The sequence below is a fragment of the Taudactylus pleione genome, unplaced genomic scaffold (genome assembly GCF_031769625.1).
Source record: "Taudactylus pleione unplaced genomic scaffold, aTauple2 ptg000053l, whole genome shotgun sequence".
Classification (NCBI taxonomy): Eukaryota; Metazoa; Chordata; class Amphibia; order Anura; family Myobatrachidae; genus Taudactylus; species Taudactylus pleione.
In genome coordinates this window covers 30,248,923-30,268,428 of record NW_028284455.1, presented here as the reverse complement: position 1 = coordinate 30,268,428, position 19,506 = coordinate 30,248,923, and the positions used below count along the sequence as shown (strand labels likewise).

Sequence of the window (19,506 nt, the reverse complement as noted above, 5' to 3'; positions counted from 1 at the left end):
CAGTGTTATTCCTTCTGCCAGTTCATGGGTTCACCGTTGAGAGTAGGACCAAAAAGTATGGTGTACATGTACTCTCCAAGGGGAGGTAGTGAGAGCCACCCATTTGCCATTCCAGGGATTTGGTAACTTTTGCAAAGTTCCTGCTTTAGTAATATAACTGAATCTTTGAAATGTCACATGGGTAGATTGCATTTATTTTTCAACTGGTGTCAATATATTTATATAACAAGTATAAATTGTTTCATCAGTCCTCAGCACTTATGCTGGCCATACACGCTGCAATTATCGGGACGATCCGCCCGATATCGGCGGATCGCCGCGATAATTGTAGCGTGGGGGAGGGTGACCGAGGGTTAAATATTGCTCGGTCGGGCATGCTGGATTGTCCAGCATGCCCGTCCGATGCGATATTTACCCGTTAACTGTCGGCCGCATCGGGCAGTGTATGCCCAGCGCGGCCGACACAGACATTTCCTGTGTTCCTTCCTACGGAAGGAACAGGGAAATGTCTCCTCCCCCGGGGGCGGAGCGCAGATGTCGGGCTATACACTGTGAGATTTCTCTCACAGTGTATGCCGCGGACATCTGCGGCTGGCAGCCGGCCAGATAAAATGTCTGTCGGTCTGACAGACATTTTATCTTGCCGTGTATGCCCAGCATTAGAAGGAACCTTCTGGCTAATCTGTCAACTCTTCCATGCAGATTATTGTTGTATATGCAATGCTGTTTAGGATCTATGGATTATTATTACAGTGTCGCTAAACCTTTTTGCGGTGCCTTTTCAGTGATATGACCAGTTCATGAGCAGTTCTACTAGAGATGTTTTTGTATCTTCTAGATTTTGTCTTAACTTCAAATTCCTAAAGAAGGTTTTGATAATGGAAATTCTAAGCTGGAAAGAATTAGCATAGATATATTTTTTTATTATTCCCTTGGAGCAAAAAAGAACAAACAATCAAACATACTGGCCAGCATACATCAGTCTTAAACAGAACATAATATTATAGTAGGCAGAATAAAAAGATAAAAGAAGGTACTATAAACGCACATGAAAAACCAAAAGGTACGGTTGAATAAAGTGTCAAGTGTCAGGTTGCAACACAACCAGTGGATCCCCCAGTAACTGTCTAGTTTCATACCAAAAAGTTGTACCAAAACAACGACAAAAAATTTGAAGTCTTGTTGCAAATAATCAATATTACCATCCCATAACTGAAAAAAGCGACACCATCCGAGACTCCTTATGTACAGTAGTCTCCAACCAGTCCATTCAGAAGGCATAGAATAACTTGGTCTTGACTGGAGACAAAGATGGAGGATCCTTTTGTACCCACATATGTAGTATACACTTGCGTACCACTGCCAACACTGGTAACAGCAACATTTTACTCCCTCCCAGCAATCTAATATTGCCTAGAGATATTCCCAATACAGCCCACTCAGCAGAGAGCGCGAGATAACTAAATATTAACAAGTGGAATAGATTTACAGCTGTAATTGCTGCTGAAGGTTCTTCTACCAAGTATTACAACAAGATTTTGAATCCTTATTTACAAAGGGGGGGAAAAAAAGACAATTAAAATCCTTTTCTTACGTGCTTAGTAAATTATCAAAGTCATGCAGGTTTTTTTAATTTGACATCAGAGGATATTTTATTTAAATAAAGTGATAAAGATTCCATGATGCAATAAAATGTGAAAAATTTCAAAAGGAGTGAATAGTTTTTATTTATTTATATAGTAGCTGTTATTGTTCATGTAGTTCGGCAAGGACTTTTCGCTCCTAATTGTATATGGCCCTTAGTTGTAATGGGTAAGGAAACGATATGAGTGAATATGAACTTGGGAGGAGATGTATAAAAGTGCATTAGGGGGATTAGTGGTATCGGCGCACATTATATGCTGCTGACACCACTTCTCCCCCATTTATTTTATTCATTAATGATGTGTGGTAAATGACAGGGGCGCTATGCTCCCCAGTCATTATTGCTGCTGCTATCTACAAGATTGCCTAGCATATCAGCACGCTATGTATGAACGGTCAGTGGCACTGATCGTTTCCCGACAGCTGCAGCTTTCGATTTTGACAGGTGTGGCTGTCATGGCCCTACCACCACAGCAGGGACAGCACTCATGGGAGGAGAGAAGCAGCCACACAACCACACACATGTCTCATGTCCTGGTGTCTCCCAGTTAACTGCGTGTGCACGCCCACACACAAGCTCAGAGGCTGCTGGGAATCAAACAAGCAGCGCATGCGCAGTCAAATGGTAAACATCAGACAGGTGATTAAACGCTCTACCATTTAGAAAGCAGCAACATTAATACATGCGGCCGGTAGCTGGACACGCTTTTAGCTCGTCAAGAAAAATAACGCAGCTTCAGACATCTACCCCTGAGTTTGTTATTATTATTATAAGCTGTATCACGGTGCCTTCTTGATAGAGTGCTACTCTAGGTTTACTGTTTTATGTACAGTACTAAACTGCATTCTTACAGATCATGGAGCGCCACATAGAGGAAAGTTTTTTATATGATTTGTAAACCTTTCTCTTACAGGATTTCTGGATCACAGCAGTTGTTGGAGCATTTTTTTTCATTGCTTCCATTACATTTGTGGCTACAATGGACTCAGATGGACTTGTAATAGTATCTGGGGTAAGTTGTTCTCTTCTGCACTCATTTATTCACTCATGTATTACTGAGGGCACAATCAGTCCATGACCCTCAAATCATCAGTCATGTCTATCCCCAATCACTTTATACCCTAATTTAATTCATGCCTCCCCAATTTACGCACTCCCGCCAACTCCATTTGTTCAATTCCAGCACCTTAAATGTATTTCTGACCACCATATACACACATGGAAAGGCACACATGCAGTTGCAGGCTCCGTCTCACTTGCAGACTCTTGCACATGCAGAGGGTCACGCTCATAGGCATACATAAAGAGAAATGCAGAATGAAGCGCACAATATATTGTCCTCGCTCATAGCTTACAGGACCCTCCCACTCATCCTCCACTACTTGACTGCGTCTGAAAATAATGGTCGATGGGTGCCAGGTGCATGTGCCATCCAAGTAATTTGGCTCTGGGTCAGCCATATTGCAAGGCCTGGCCGAGGTCCCCGAGCTCTGCATATTGAAGAATCCCTGCTCCCCTCTCTACAGTTGGAAGTGTCAAATGTGTGAAGGTCTGCAGTCTCGCATCTCTATGTATTCACTTTCCAAGCATGAGTGAAATAAAGCCAGATATGTTACACAAGCTGCCATGGTATTCACTCCGCATTTCTACTCTCTCACAATAAGGGAAGTATTCAATTAGCGGCGAAAATGGAAGTTTTTTTCCGCCATTGGCAAAAACAGCCTGTTTTTTAAACAAAAACATCAAACAAGCGAAAATGGGGAAAAAAAACTTGAGAAAAGTTTTCTCCATCCCAGACCAGGAGAAAAAAAATGCAAAATCTCTATTTTTGGCTAAGAATGTGGGGATTTCTTTCAGAACCCTTTGGACACAACCCGTAATGATAAATTACCGGGGGGAAAAAAATTGTAAGTTGCGCACTTTGGCAAAAAACAAACGCGCAAATTTTGTGGTGGGGGTACGTTAAAATTGGTGTAGGTAGATTTTCGTTATCGTAAAAATGCAATTTTAAAAACCACCTGCCGTACCACCCCCCAAAAAATCAGACCCAATACTGTAAGTGAACACCATGTTCAACTTTTGTTTTTTTCACCCAAAATTTGCGCTGTCGTTTTTTTGCCAAAGTACGCAATTTACAAATTTTCTTTTTCAGTAATTTATCATTTTGGGGCTCTGAAAGAAGGCCCAAAGGGTTCTGAAAGAAATCCCCACATTTTTAGCCAAAAATAGGGATTTTGGATTTTTTTTTCTCCTGGTCTAGGATGGAGAGAACTTTTCTCCAGTTTTTCTTTTCTCCATTGTCACCTGTTTTTTGGATAAATTTTCGCCGTTTTTTTCGTCGAAAAACGGACGTTTTCACCGCTAATTGAATATGGCCCTAAGGGGGGAATTCAGTTACACCTCATAAGCTTTCACGGGTGAAAATGGGAGGTAGCCTAAGGCTTTTTCGCCCAAGGGTATTTAATTAGGCTCCTTTTTGAGAATATAAATCACTGGCTGATTCCTCCATGGTATTTGTCAGTGTCTGGAATACTTTCTTTCAGTAGTTACTATTATTCAGGGCAGTGGTCCCCAAACTCAGTTCTCAATTCACCCAGCCCAGGTTTTAAGGATATTCATATTTAAGCACAGGTGACTTGGGGCCTCATTCAGAGATGTACGCAATGCCGATATTTATGCTGATTGAGCAATTGTTTGCCATTGCGCATGTGTGTAAGCCGCAATGCACCCTGCACAAGAGGATTCAAACGCAAAGTGAGAGGGAGGTAACGGGGGTGGCTAGGCAAATGCAAGGGTGTCTGACTATTTAAACGCCGTTTCATGGGCGTGCATAAATTAGCCACTGCGATCTCAGAGACGCTGTGTTTGGGACAGGTCAAAGTTGCTGCATGGCTGCCTATTCTGTGTCAGTGTTACAGATGTTTACGTTGGTGCGTGACGTCGGACAGATATGAGAAGGCAGCAGTGGGCGTCCCTATGCTCGGGGAGGCTTTGGAAACATTAGCATATTTTTGCAGCTGCATTTCCGTGCGAAATTTCAGTTGTGATTGCGTTAGCGTACATCTCTGAATCAGGCCCTTAATTAGCATCTCAGTCAGTTTAAATATACCACCTGTGCATAAGCATGGATATCTTTCTAACCTGTCAAGTTAAGGTGCTTTGAGGGCTGAGTTTGGACAACCTTGATATAGGTAATGTGACCCCCACCCCAATTGCAAGCATTCTCATGAACTAAGCACTTATTACAGATATAAGTGCCAACAGAATGCAACCTTCACCACCGCTGGACTTGCTACCACTTTTACTCCTTTTGGACACAGGTTCTAGATACATTGGATTCCCTACTGGGAATTCCTATTCTTTGCAGCATGCTAATGCAAGTATTGATACATGGGTCATCCCTCATTAAGAGTGAGATATCCTGTCCATAGAAATTCATTGCATATAGTAGAGATGCTTAATTTTCTTTTAACTGGGACCCAAGCTAATCAATATAGTATTGTTCTGGTTCCTCATGGGTTATCATACCATTTTTGATTTTGTGGTGGAGTCCCAAATAAAGTAATTCCCAATAGAATGTACAGCCATGACCAAAAGTTTTGAGAAAGACAAAAGTGTTGGTTTTCACAAAGTTTGTTGCTTCAGTGGTTTTAGGCCTTTTTTGTCGGATGTTACTATGGTATACTGAAGTAAAATTACAAGCATTTCATAAGTGTTGAAGGCTTTTATTGACAATTACATTAAGTTTATGCAAAGAGTCAGTATTTGCAGTGTTGACCCTTCTTTTTCAAGACCTCTGCAATTTTCCCTGGCATGCTGTCAATCAATTTCTAGGCCACATACTGACTGCTGGCCGCCCATACTTGCCTAATCAATGCTTGGAGTTTGTCAGAATTTGTAGGGTTTTTTTGTCCACCCACCTCTTGAGGATTGACCACAAGTTCTCAATGGGATTAAGGTCTGGGGAGTTTGCTGGCCATGGACTCAACATTTCCATGTTTTGGTCCCCGAGCCACTTAGTTATCACTTTTGCCTTATGGCAAGGTGCTCCATCATGCTAGAAAAGGCATTGTTCATCACCAAACTGTTCTTGGATGGTTGGGAGAAGTTGATCTTGGAGGATGTTTTGGTACCATTCTTTATTCATGGCTGTGTTCTTAGGCAAAATTGTGAGTGATCCCACTCCCTTGGCTGAGAAGCAACCCCACACATAAATGGTCTCAGTATGCTTTACTGTTGGCATGACACAGGACTGATGGTAGCGCTCACCTTTCCTTCTCCGGACAAGCGTTTTTATAGATACCCCAAACAATCTGAAAGGGCATTCATCAGAGAAAATAACTTTATCCCAGTTCTCAGCAGTCCAATCCCTGTACCTTTTGCAGAATATCAGACTGTCCCTGATGTTTTTCCTGGAGAGAACTGGCTCTTTGCTGCCGTTCTTCGCCTCACTGTGCGTGAAGATGCACTCACACCTGCCTGCTGCTATTCCTGAGCAAGCTCTGTACTTGTGGTGCCCCGATCCTGCAGCTAAATCAACTTTAGGAGACTGTCCTGGCACTTACTGGACGTTCTTGGGCGCCCTGAAGCCTTCTTCACAACTATTGAACATCTCTCCTTGAAGTTCTTGATGATCCAATAAATGGTTTGAATTAGGTGCAATCTGACTAGCAGCAATAGCCTTGCCTGTGAAGCCCTTTTTGTGCAAAGCAATGATGACTGCACGTGTTTCCTTGCAGGTAACCTTGGTTAACAGAGGAAGAACAATGATTTCAAGCTCCACCCTCATTTTAAAGCTTCCAGTCTGTTGTTCTAAGTCAATCAGCATGACAGAATGATCTCCAGCCTTGTCCTCGTCAACACTTTCACCTGCGTTAATGAGAGAATCACTGACATGATGTCAGCTGGTCCTTTAGGGCTGAAATGCAGTGGAAATGTTTTTGGGATTAAGGTTCATTTTCATGGCAAAGAGGGACTTTGCAATTAATTGCAATTCATTTGATCACTCTTTATGACATTCTGGAGTATATGCAAATTTCCATAATAAAAAACGGAGCAGCAGACTTTGTGAAAACCAATACTTGTCATTCTCAAAACTTTTGGTGATGGCCATATTGCTGATCTGACAAGAGACCCCAAAACAGACTCTAGGATGATGTTTGTGATTCTAGCACACAACATACAACATACAACATACCTTAAGTTTATGGCATCCAAGCCGCAACAGGAGCACTTGTGATTGACATTCTCCAAAAGATTTTTTGTGGAGTGGGTGGACTGTCTTTCATCACAATACTTGAACCTGTAAAAATATGGTAACTGTATGGTGTTATAGGGGTCAATCTGTGTATTTAGGATCAAAAATATTAGTTGCTATATGCTGATGTATTTTTGGACTATTTACACCATATTATTAAATAAGCCTGTTTATATTTTCATGTTTGACATAATAGTTTCTCTTTTTTTTTTTTTTTTGTCAGATTTTTGGGTTTATTGCAGCTATTGCGTTTTTAATAGAAGTTTTTTTCATGTGGAAACATGGCTACATAGCGAAAACTGAAGTCCAAGCAAATGGAGTAGCTGCCGGCCCTGAGGTGCAACCTTTAAATGCTCCAGTTCAAGCTGCTGGACAAGAAACTGCATAACCTTCCTCTACTTATATAACCAATGTGCATTTTAATACAGCCAGAAAACCACAACTTTCAGTTCATAATTCATTATTAATAGTGGGAATTGGGCCTAATTGATGCTATGGCTGATGGCACAGGAAGATCTGTTGCACGAATCATTATCTTAACTAATGTTATATTTTTTATGTAAATACTATCCAGTTGTTTGGAGGGTATAATACCTTTTTAATGTTGAATGAGTTCGTCAAGAGAAGTTTGCATCACACATGAATTAAGCATATGCTAAACTGGATTATGTATTCCACTAATGGACCTACCTGCGAAATTCTTCTTTTCATATTGCCAGACATATTAATATCATGCTTCACCATTTTCCATGCGTAGGTAAAACCTTTTAATTATTTATTCACAATTTAATCTACAATTATTGTCATTATAAAAAGCTGTTGGAAAAAAATTTAATTCTGTTTTTATTAGTCTGTCATACATTTAGACTACAGTGAGAGTAATTTACCTTTTCAGCAATGTATTTTAGATCACCATTTGTATCCAATTTTTTACCACCTACTGTACATTAGTTTAGAAATCCGTGTAATGGTCTGTACACACAGTACGATAATGAGCCTATCGTTATCGTTCAAATCTGACAGTTTCCGGGCCCTGCTAACGACCATACGATGTACGAGGTGTGTCCACGACAAACTACTATCTGTGCAAGCAGGCAGACCTGGTTGATATCGACCAGGTTAGCCTGTTTACTATAGGGACCTGCGATCGGGTCATTATAGTAGTGGGGTATATGCTGGATGCTCGATCCAGCACATGCAGAACGATCAGACAAGGATCGTCTGCTCGTTCTCTGACCGTTGCTGTCGTACCGTGTGTACGCAGCATAACTGATCTCCCTCTCTTGCATGTAAATGAGAGAGGGCTGTGAATGCTTTTGAACTATTGGAAGTATTAGCGCTGTTAGGTTGTGTTCTTATGCAGAGGTGTATTCCTATGGTGTCAGTAACCCTTCATATTAATGTGAGCACTTGCTAAATATCACTATGATGCTGGATTAAAATGGGAATGGTGCAAAACCCAGGGCTCAGGGGAGGAAAGGGATCTGGTGAGCACACTTTAGGGATTAGGTGGTGATGGAGGGTTAATAAGTATGCAGACCATCACAGCTTTATTAATAAACAGAACTGTAAATATGGTGTTTTTCTCTGGAAGGCTTACTCTACCCAATAAATAACTTCATAAAGCAATCATCTGCTAGGCTGTATGTATCACATGCCAGAGGGAATGTTTGTTTATGGCTTTAAAATCGTAGTTAAAGTTATCGGGGGAGATTTATCAAATCTTGTGAAGTTGCCCATGCCAACCAATCGGCTTCTAATTGTAATTTTAGAGGCTGTGCTAGAAAAACAGAAGCTGGGTTGCTATGAGCATCTTCTCCACTCTCTCTCTCCAAGATTCGATAAATCTCCCCCATAGACTGGGGTTCATAAGAACATATGTTTTATTAGGCATTAAAGAAAATACCTGAGATTTGTCTTTAGTATTTTGTTATTCTTGCATCATTCAAATATTTTAGCAAAGGTTTGCCAAGAAAAAATGCCAATAGATCAGCAGGTGTGTCACATGAGAACAGTTGGAAAATACAATCTTAACCCTATTACCCTAAAGTAAATACAGTAAAGGGAACTAATCGTTAAATATTTGTTTATAATTATACAAACATATAAAAGTCTGTCCTCTCTTTTGCAGGTCACTGTTTTGTAATGGTGTAAATAAAAACAAAATTAGTTTAAGTAAATATTTCATCTACTTTTTAGTAATGGAAATTCCAGGAATTGAATGACTTCTTCAGTTCTTGTTTGTACTTTTTAGAATATTCCATCGTGTTTAATGTCGTATGAAATGTTTAACTGTGCCCCTCTTTAAGATGTGATTAATCTAAATACAAGGACACTGTTTATATAGTTCTCTACCTTCTCTCCCCTTTACTATGCAATGTCTTACTATCAATAATTTTATTTTTACCATTGAATATTTTTTTTTAAGTTTTTAATCACTGTAATTATACACTGTAAGCAAAATATATTGACATGTAATCATGAATAACCGAATAAAGGTTAGGAGTGTAATATCTTGTCTCATTCATTATGAGAAGCCGTGCTATATATTTTGTATGAAAGCTTTGTTCATCTCTGACCATGTTCATACCAAATACTAGTTAAATCATGGGGCAATTTTAAACGTCTGTAATTTGGGTAGTAGCATGACAAGACATATTGGTTTGAAATGGTTAATCAACACAAAAAGACTTGGTCTGTGTCATGGTTCTGCCCTGTGTGTGTGTGTTCCATGTAATATCCCTGTAAATGTAGCAAAGTGGATGCCATGTAATTGGGTGTGCCTATGTCTGTGCAGCAAGTGACCTAGGTTCTATGCTGCATAGGTGCTTATAGGTACGATGTGGTTTACGGCCTCTGCTCTCTTTTGAAGCCCAGGTTGATTTTGTACTTCAGGTTCTAAATCATATATTTACTAACAGATGATTTTTTAAATTTTTTTAAACAATGTCAAAAATAATCTGTAAATGTATGATTTAGGGGTAGGTTTACTGAAAGTCTATTTAGGTTGTTTTTTTTTTTGGTCGATTTTCGATGTTGGGTCGATTTTTGTGTTTCGGGGTCTAAATCACGCATTCATTTAGATGATTTTTGACATCTTGCTTTTTAGACATTGTTTAACTAAAACAAAAATAATCTGTTAGTGCATGTGTAAAAAAAAAAAAAGTAAAAATTGGCCCAACATTGACCAAAATCGACTTTTAGTAAATATACCCCCTGGTCTCTACCTGAAGCTCTCCCAGAAAATGGGGTGTTGGGCAGTGGGTCAGGAGAGTAATAACCCTTTCTGGTATGTTGATATAACTGCATCATATCTCATATGCAGGCAGTTATACGTAGGATGCTTCAAACAGGCCCTCTGCAACAATGTGAAAACCTGCCTGTAAAGTCTGATCAAAGAATGTGTGTGAGTCCCAGAGGACTAATTTACATTTTCACTAGGAGAGTTAGCCAGAAAGGTGGGAACTAGGAGCATAAGAATCCACCTCTCCCTACACCTGGGGGGGATTTACTAAGGCTCCTGTTTGACCGATTTTGCATTTATCAGTGATTAAAGTTGCGATTTTGCAAATCGTGAATTTACTAATGGTGAAATTTACTAAGAAAAATGGAAGTTGCTCAGATCAGCTTAATTGCATAACACAGGTGCTTGTAAAGGGCGGAGTTTACTCTGAACACAGAAAAAAAGAGAGATTTGCCCTCCAGCACACTGCAGCAAAAACAATACTTAAATCCTACATAATAATAGAGATTTAGAGGTATTGGTTACACATATTTGCAAATATATGAATAAGCGCCAGGCCAATCGTCAAGGCTCCTCTATACTGGCGTCCCTAATATTAAAGGGGCTCACGTCCGAGAAGCAAGGCACCCCAAAAAGATTCCAACCAAGGGCCATCCCCAGGGCATCACACGAAAAAGGTGATAGTGAAGTATGTAGAAAGGATGTGTAAAGATAAATCAATAAGTGTTAATGAAATGATAAAGAATTAAAATTACATATATAATGTACAAACAAATAGAGAAGTGATAAAAGTATTCTATGTGAATTAAGTGGTGATGCCATGAGAAAGGCCCAGTCAGAACCCCCCCGGGGGCCCCACTCCCAAATGCTCACCCCAAAATAATTATTGCTACATAATAGTAGCACCCACTCTGGGTCATATAATTACAATTGATGTACTGCATGATAACAGTACATATGTAAGCTGAGAGCTAACTTACCTTGGAGGTACCCCAAAAAACCTCCACATGGCACTATAAGCATCAGCACCTCCTCCTAATGCTGACTGCCTTCATGCCTCTCCAAATTTACAAAGAAAAATGGAAGTTGCTCAGATCAGCTTAATTGCATAACACAGGTGCTTGTAAAGGGCGGGGTTTACTCTGAACACAGAAAAAAAGAGAGATTTGCCCTCCAGCACACTGCAGCAAAAACAATACTTAAATCCTACATAATAATAGAGATTTAGAGGTATTGGTTACACATATTTGCAAATATATGAATAAGCGCCAGGCCAATCGTCAAGGCTCCTCTATACTGGCGTCCCTAATATTAAAGGGGCTCACGTCCGAGAAGCAAGGCACCCCAAAAAAATTCTTTATCATTTCATTAACACTTATTGATTTATCTTTACACATCTTTTCTACATACTTCACTATCACCTTTTTCCCTTTTTCGTGTGATGCCCTGGGGATGGCCCTTGGTTGGAATTTTTTTGGGGACGCCAGTATAGAGGAGCCTTGACGATTGGCCTGGCGCTTATTCATATATTTGCAAATATGTGTAACCAATACCTCTAAATCTCTTATTATGTAGGATTTAAGTATTGTTTTTGCTGCAGTGTGCTGGAGGGCAAATCTCTCTTTTTTTTTCTGTGCTAATGGTGAAATTGCATGGATACAACATGTCAAACACAACTTTGCAGACCAAATTGCGTAAAATCACCATCAAATACAAATACCAACAAAATAACATTGGAACCAATGTAAATCATGAGTTTTAAAAATTGTGTTGACAGGTATAAACCATTTTAATTAGCTCAAACTCTATCAGAATGCTTATAACAGCCTGATGCTTATAAAAGCCAGTAAAGTCAGCTGCAGCACTCTCTTTTTGCTGACTAGCATGACTGAGGCAGGATACTGTTATGTGTGCACCAACACATATTTCATGTGGTCTGCACCAGCTGACGGAAAGGGCCCAGGATCAAGAAACAGAACAGAGGAACCAGCAGGTAGGGGTGCTGTATAGCCTACGTAGGCCTAGGTTCTTTCGTGGGCGGATGAACCTAAATGCTGCAGCCGCGAAAGTACGTGCCAAAAGCAGAGCAAGAAATGCAACTGAAAATAGAGAAATCATGTTTGGAAGCAGAGAAATAAGTAGAAAAATAATGGTTTGCAGTGAGCTTCTACATAATTGCCTATAAGCATTTTTTCTCTCAAAGAAGGAAGCTGCAGCTGCCATAGCTAAAGCAGAGTTTCTGGAGACTGCAGAATAATCAGATATGAAAAGAACCACCAATGTTCTTGACTCAGAGCTTGGACCCCAAGATTCACTGCAACGCACATAAGAATATGTCTCCAAAACAAGCAGCAACCCTCCACCAGTGCAAGGCTTGCAACCAGACTTCATCAGTGGAACAAGCGAAACTCACTGTGCAGTGCTACTACAAGTGACAAACTGAAAATATACAAGCAAATGAATTCTACAGAAGGTGAAGCCAGGAGGGACATCCTTCCCCCATGCAAAGTGTTTAAGTCTGTAAACTATGCCTCCTGCAAACAGAAGCGGGATGATACAGATCAGCTTTAACCAGACAATTCTAGCAGGTATAAGCGCACACCACTTACCTTGTTAAATACACCAACAACATATCCTAGAGCCAACCACAACACACTAGACTTCACTAGGTTTTTTGCATGATGAGATGCTAACAAAGGGACTTTCCAATTTCAATGATCACCCTATGCCAGGGGTTCCCAATCTCTGTCATCAAGGCACCCTAATGGTCTACGTTTAAAAGATATCCATGGTTGAGCACAGATGGTTAAATCAAAAGACTGAGGTACTAATTAAGTCACCTGTGCCCAAGCATGGTTATCCTTAAAACCTGGACCTTTAGGGTGTCTTGAGGCCTGAGTTTGGGAACTTCTGCCCTATGCGCTTCAGAATTTGGCAAGCCTCCTTCCAAAATGTAGTCAGAGGCAAAGACCTTTCACTATACTAGGGAAGATATAGACCTCTTAATGAAATGGCTTGGAAATGAGCTGCTGTACACACTAAAAGGATTAGAGTGATTAATAAAAACTACCCAGAGTCTGGCCTTAAAATAATCTGGGATAGACTTGATGAGTGGTATGGGTCACCAGAGATAATAGTGAACTATTGAAAATAATAGATGATATCCTTAGATTACCTAACAAAGTCTGAAGGAGACTTGCTGGGACTTGCATTTCTAGACATGGCCAGAGGTATTAACCCTATACTGCAAAAAATTCTTAGAAGGTAACAACATGACCAGTTCAGATCCTAAGATTTTAAATTATGGTTGATACCAGACAGGGAGTGTCATGCCTTCAGCATCATTATTTTGATTCTGCATGGGCTCCACCTAGTGGTCAGTTTTATGCTTGGTTTGAGCCTAAAGGCTACTTCACACAAGTCGTTTTTTTTTTTTTTTTTTAAATTGAGTACATTTTTATTGGTTTATAGAAATACATTAACAAATAGCCAAACAAAATAAATAATAAAAATATATAATAATAAAAAAAAATAATAACATATATATATATATTAATATATACATACATACATACATATACACATAAATACATAATCAAATAACAGTATCTGGAATATAAAACCTTGTTCTACAAACTGCATCCCAGATCCATTGCTTATAAAAAATATAATATTAATGTGTATACCAATACAATAAACATAGAGAATATATATATATATATATATATATATACATATACATACATATATATACACATAAACATAAAACATTTAAAAAAAAAAAAAAAAAACCACACTATACAAATATTGGAATATTGTCAAAAATAACACCTGAAAAATTGGCAAAATCAACTAGATCCCAATAAATTCTCAACTTATCACACAGCACATTACCTCCAACAAAGTAATAATCTACCTCATTATCCTAACAATAATATACCGGTCAATCATTAGGCAGTGCACGGGCATAACAGGATTTAAGCCAACTGCTCCAGATACGTTCATACTTCTTCTCAGCTTTGCGACAAATAAACACGTTTTTCATGTTCAATAGTGGTACGGACCAAGGACAGCCAAGCATTATAATCTGGTCCTGTAGGAGCCATCCACGACCTAGCCACACATACCTTAGCTAGTGTACACATATTGACAATGTATTGTTTAAGATATCTGTCCACTACCTCATCATCCATAGAGCCTAAACAGCACGTCAATGGCGTAGCTAAAGTGGGAGCAATATTGTATTGGACAAAACTCTCAGAACCTTATTCCAAAAAGTGATAACCACCGGACAATCCCATAGAAGGTGTCAGAGAGTACCGCTACTAATTTTACACTTAGGGCATATGTCAGATGCTCTCCCCCCAAATTTTAGCAAACGAACAGGAGTTAAATAGGTACGGTGTAGAATAAACAGTTGAATATGTTGAAATCTTATAGAAGTCGTGGAAATACGAGGAGCTTCTAGAGCATTATCCCATTCCGTATCACTTATAAGGCCAATATCTCTCTCCCACTTTGATCTAAGATGTGGTAAACTATCCTTATGATAAGAAGACAATATATAGGAGTAGAAGAAAGCATCTTCCGGGGACCTAAAGATAAAAGGAATGACTTCAATGGGGATATTTGAATTAGAGGAGTGCCATCTGAAAATTGAGCCGAGAGAGCATGCCGTAATTGTAATTATCTATAGAAATATGATTGAGGGAGATGATGAGCTTCTTGGAGTTGTGCAAAAGATTTAAGAATTGAAGTGTCATATAAATTACCCAATGTAGTTACATCGTTAGAACCCCATGTCACCTCAAGCTGTAAAGAGGCCAGTTCAGGTAATATACGATAACTACATAGAGAAGTGTCTGGATCTAATCCCGTAAACTGTAGAATACTAGATACCAATTTCCATATCTTAATAGCTTGCATCAACAGGGGAGGGCCTTTCTGTATAATTCTACCCGCAAGCAAGGCCTGCAATGGTGTAAAGTTAGGGAAAATCTGAGAAACCCAACAAAACGTGCAGGGCATTAGGGGAGTCATCTTGAAGCCATAACCGTATATGTGCCATCTGCGCCGCATAATAATAAAATTTGAAATTTGGAAGAGCCAAACCTCCCCCAGACCTAGAGCGGGTCAGAGCTGCCAATTGAATACGTGGTCGACGATTCACCAAGACCAATGAAGAAAGAAGACTATTCAAATGCCTAAACAATGTATCTGTAATAAAAACAGGAGAATGCTGCAAAACGTACACAAATTTTGGCTGCACCACCATCTTTATTAAGTTAATTCTACCAGTAACGGTAAGAGGGAGCCGGCGCCAGGACTGAAGTTTGCCCTTTAAGTAGACAAACAGGGGCTCAACATTCAATACTATATAGTCCTTTGGGGAATTAGTTATCCAGATACCTACATATTTAAATTTATTTACCCAACAGAGAGGGAGAGTGACAATGGGAACAGTCGGATACAACCCCCTAAGAGGAAGGATAGATGATTTGTCCCAGTTTATCTTAAGACCAGAAAAAATTCCAAACTGCTCTATGACTTGAGGAACCACAGGCATAGCTGTTACATAGTCAGACAAAAAAAGTAATAAATCATCTGCATATAAGGAAACTTTGTCCATTCTATTACCTATTTGTAGACCTATAATATCAGGGTGAGAACGTATAATACAGGCTAACGGCTCAATAGCCAATGCAAACAGGGTTGGGGACAAGGGGCAACCCTGTCTTGTGCCCCGAGACAGGGGGAAGGATGGGGAGATAAACCCATTCACTGACACCCTGGCAGTAGGGTTCGCATACATAAGCTTTACCCATTTCAAGAACACCGGCCCAAACCCAAAACATAACATGACCTCCCACAGAAAGGGCCACTCCACAGAGTCAAATGCTTTTGCAGCATCTAATGACACAATAACAGAGGACGATTCCTCGCCATGGGAGGCCTGTAAGTGAGTGTGCAGCCTTCTAATGTTCTCTGACGTCAACTTGTCTGGCATAAATCCTGATTGGTCTGGGTGAACAATCAAAGTAATAACAGTGTTTAGCTGAATAGAAAGGATCTTAGCCAAAATTTTGGCATCTGTGGGAATTAGAGAAATTGGCCTATAGGAATCAGGGTATCTAGGGTCCTTCCTGGGTTTAGGGAGCACAACAATTATGGCTTCAGACATAGATGGAGAGAACAAATTCTCTTCATAGAGCCCATTAAACAGATCTAAAAGTCTTGGAACAAAGATACGAGCATGTTTTTTATATATCTCTATGGGAATCCCATCAGATCCGGGTGCCTTGTTACCGGGAAAGGAACTAATCGCAGCATCTACCTCCTCCAGGGTCAACGGGGCATCTAAATACGCCCGAGCCTCGGATGACAATTTTGGAAGCCTAGCAGAAGCAACATATAATGACAAAGCATTCACGTCCTCAGTCAACTGTGTTTGATATAAGTTTTTATACAATAAACTAAAAACCTCTGCAATATCTTGTGTAGATGTGACCATAGAACCATCAGGCCCAATTAGTTCTGAGACAACAGCAGAAGGATGATCAGCTTGAACCAAGTGTGCCAGAAAACTACCAGTTCTGTCAGCCTGCATATAATATAAATGAGAACGGAATAACAGTCTACGGTTCATTCTATCTGTCAAATGATCAGTCCACTCTGTCTGTGCAGTCAACCATTTTAAACGTGAAGATTCCAACCTGTCCCCCAAGTAATCCAACTCAAGATTTTTACAGGCCATCTCCAAAACACGTTCTTTTTCCCTATAAAATATTTTTAATTCCGCTACCCTTTTGATCAGAGACCCACGTAAATAGGCCTTGAAGGCATCCCAAACATTAGCTACAGAGGCAGATCCCACATTGTCAGTGAAATAGCCATCCCACATAACTTCCAGCTCTGAACCTGCACCCATTTGAAGAAGCCAAGAGGGGGTGTAGTTTCCATAAACGGAGACCTCTAGGACTACACATATTCAATTCTACTAGAAGTGGGGAGTGATCTGAGATTCCTCTGGCTTTATATTCAATGTTAGTTATATTAGGTACAATAGATGGGGACACCAGGGCCAAATCCAATCTAGAGAAAGAGTGATGCGCGGAGGAAAAACAGGAGAATTGTTGTACTCCAGGGTGTTTAACTCGCCACACATCAACCCATCCCAAGTCAGTTACAAACTTAGCAAAGCCCTCACCACCTTTAGAAAGAGAACTTGAAGACTCACGCCACTTATCCATAGACTGGTCCATTATATTATTGAAGTCTCCCAAACAGAGCACTGGCGTATCTAGAGAACGGGCCACAAATTCAGCAGCTTTTTTTAAAACGTCATATGAAAAAGGAGGGGGGATGTACACTGCTAACAATAAAATGGGCTTAGAATACAGTACACAATCCAGAAACACATATCTGCCAAAAGGGTCAGTTTGGACCGCAGTAAAAGAAAAAGGGACAGATTTATTAATAAGAATGGAGACACCCCTGGACGATGAAGTATGCGAGGAGTGATAAGTCCATCCCACCCATGGTCTTTTTAGAGCTAGTACCTTACTCCCAACCAAATACGTCTCCATTAGACAAGAAATATCAGGGCCATATTGCTTAATCATTTTAAAGACCAAAGAGCGCTTTAAACGATCATTAACCCCCCGGACATTCTATGTTAAAAGTTTCACCATTGTAATACATTGAACTATAAAGCATAATTGAAGTTACCTTAAAAATAGTGTGGTAAAGAAAAAATAAAAAAAAACATTTGTAAGAAAAAGACTTGACAACCCATCCAAATCCACCCCCCACCCTGTATACCCACCCGAACTTAGGCATACTTAAACCCAAAACTAAACTACACTAAAACCCACAGGATACAACTGCTCAATCCTTATAGGTGTAAAAGGCACTGGAATAAAAATAACCACCAATGCAACGGAACTCTCCGGCCATATTTTGACCGAAATATCAACATAAACAACAAAAGAAAAAGAAAAACCCTACCAGAAAAAAAAAGAAATATACCCAGTAAGGGGAGCAGGACATAGAACAATATCCAACCAATATCACAACATAAATACTATTATAGAAATATAAATATTGGAAAATCAGAAAAAGGCCTATTTAATGACGTTATGACACTAGCAATTTCTGGCCATAAACAAATATAATCAGCAAATGCAATCAGTACAGTCATTCCGGTGCCATTTGCCTGCCCAGGAGATCTCTGGTCCAGCCACGCCGCAGCCTCCCGTGGTGTAGAGAAAAATTTTGACTCTCCATCCGCTACCACTCGCAACTTAGATGGAAAAATCATAGCGTACTGAAGATTTAAATCCCGGAGACGACGCTTTATTGGAAGGAATTTAGCTCTGTCTTTTTGGACATCCATTGCGAAATCAGGAAACATAGAAATTTTCACACCGTTGCGTTCCAGTGGCCCTTTAACTCGAGCCAATCAAAGCACAGTGGTAATGAAGAAATTTGGCTATAAATGTGCGCGGTGGAGCGCCAGGTGGCAGGGGACGGGTAGGGATCCGATGCGCTCTCTCCACAGCAAATTGGTTAGTAAATGAGTCTCTGCCATATGTATCCCCCAACCACTTCTCAAGGAATGTTTCAGGTGAAGACCCCTCCTCTCTTTCTGGGAGACCAACGAACCGCTCGTTGCGGCGCAGTCTGCCCTCCATATCGGAAATTTTATGCTGCATTGTGGACATTTGGGATGTCAGGGAGGCCACTTGAGCCTGTAGTGGGGTCTGGGAATCTTCCAGATTAGATAGACGTGTTTCTGCCTCCCCGACTCTTTCGCGGACCTGCTGGAGACCTTGATGAAGAGAAGATATATCGGATTGAACTTTCTCAATCTTATCTGCCAATTTAGTCTCGCAGGAGGTAACTGCTTCCCACACTTGTTGCAGCGTAACTTCTGGTGATGAATCTGACCCAGATGCAGCAGGGGGAGGTGGGGTCACAGACTTGGATGTACCCTGGGGATCACAACACACTGGGGGCACAGGAGTAGAGGAACGGGCAAAGCGTTCCAGTTTTGCAGCAGCAGCAGCAGCATGACCTGTTTTCCCCATAGTATTAATATAATGTAGAAGAATAATGTAGGAGACAAGTTATAATGTATAAATGCACAGGTAGTGACACAGCAGCAGCAACAGGCAGAGATCCCTCCAAACTAAGAAATCACTCACAGGGAAAGAAGTGTTCCTGAGTCCCACAGTTGCAGAGCTGACAGTTCTTCACACAGAGCAGGGAGAAATAGTGATGTCTGGCAGAACTCCGGCAGTATCAGACTCAGAGATAACCTCCCTGACCCTGACTCTAAACACAAGCCAGGCAGGAGAA

The 19,506-nt window shown here is 40.3% G+C and overlaps 1 protein-coding gene across 1 annotated transcript in view; it reads left to right on the top strand.

Annotated features, from left to right (window-relative positions):
• CMTM6 (CKLF like MARVEL transmembrane domain containing 6) overlaps window positions 1-9,413 on the top strand; it is a 46,365-nt gene extending 36,952 nt beyond the window's left edge. Inside the window, exons 3-4 of the mRNA XM_088462768.1 lie at window positions 2,559-2,657; window positions 7,126-9,413. Coding sequence (XP_088318894.1) covers window positions 2,559-2,657; window positions 7,126-7,290 — 264 coding nt within the window. The 3' untranslated portion in view covers window positions 7,291-9,413. The remainder of the gene's footprint in view (window positions 1-2,558; window positions 2,658-7,125) is intronic.
• The last annotated feature ends 10,093 nt before the right edge of the window (window positions 9,414-19,506 follow it).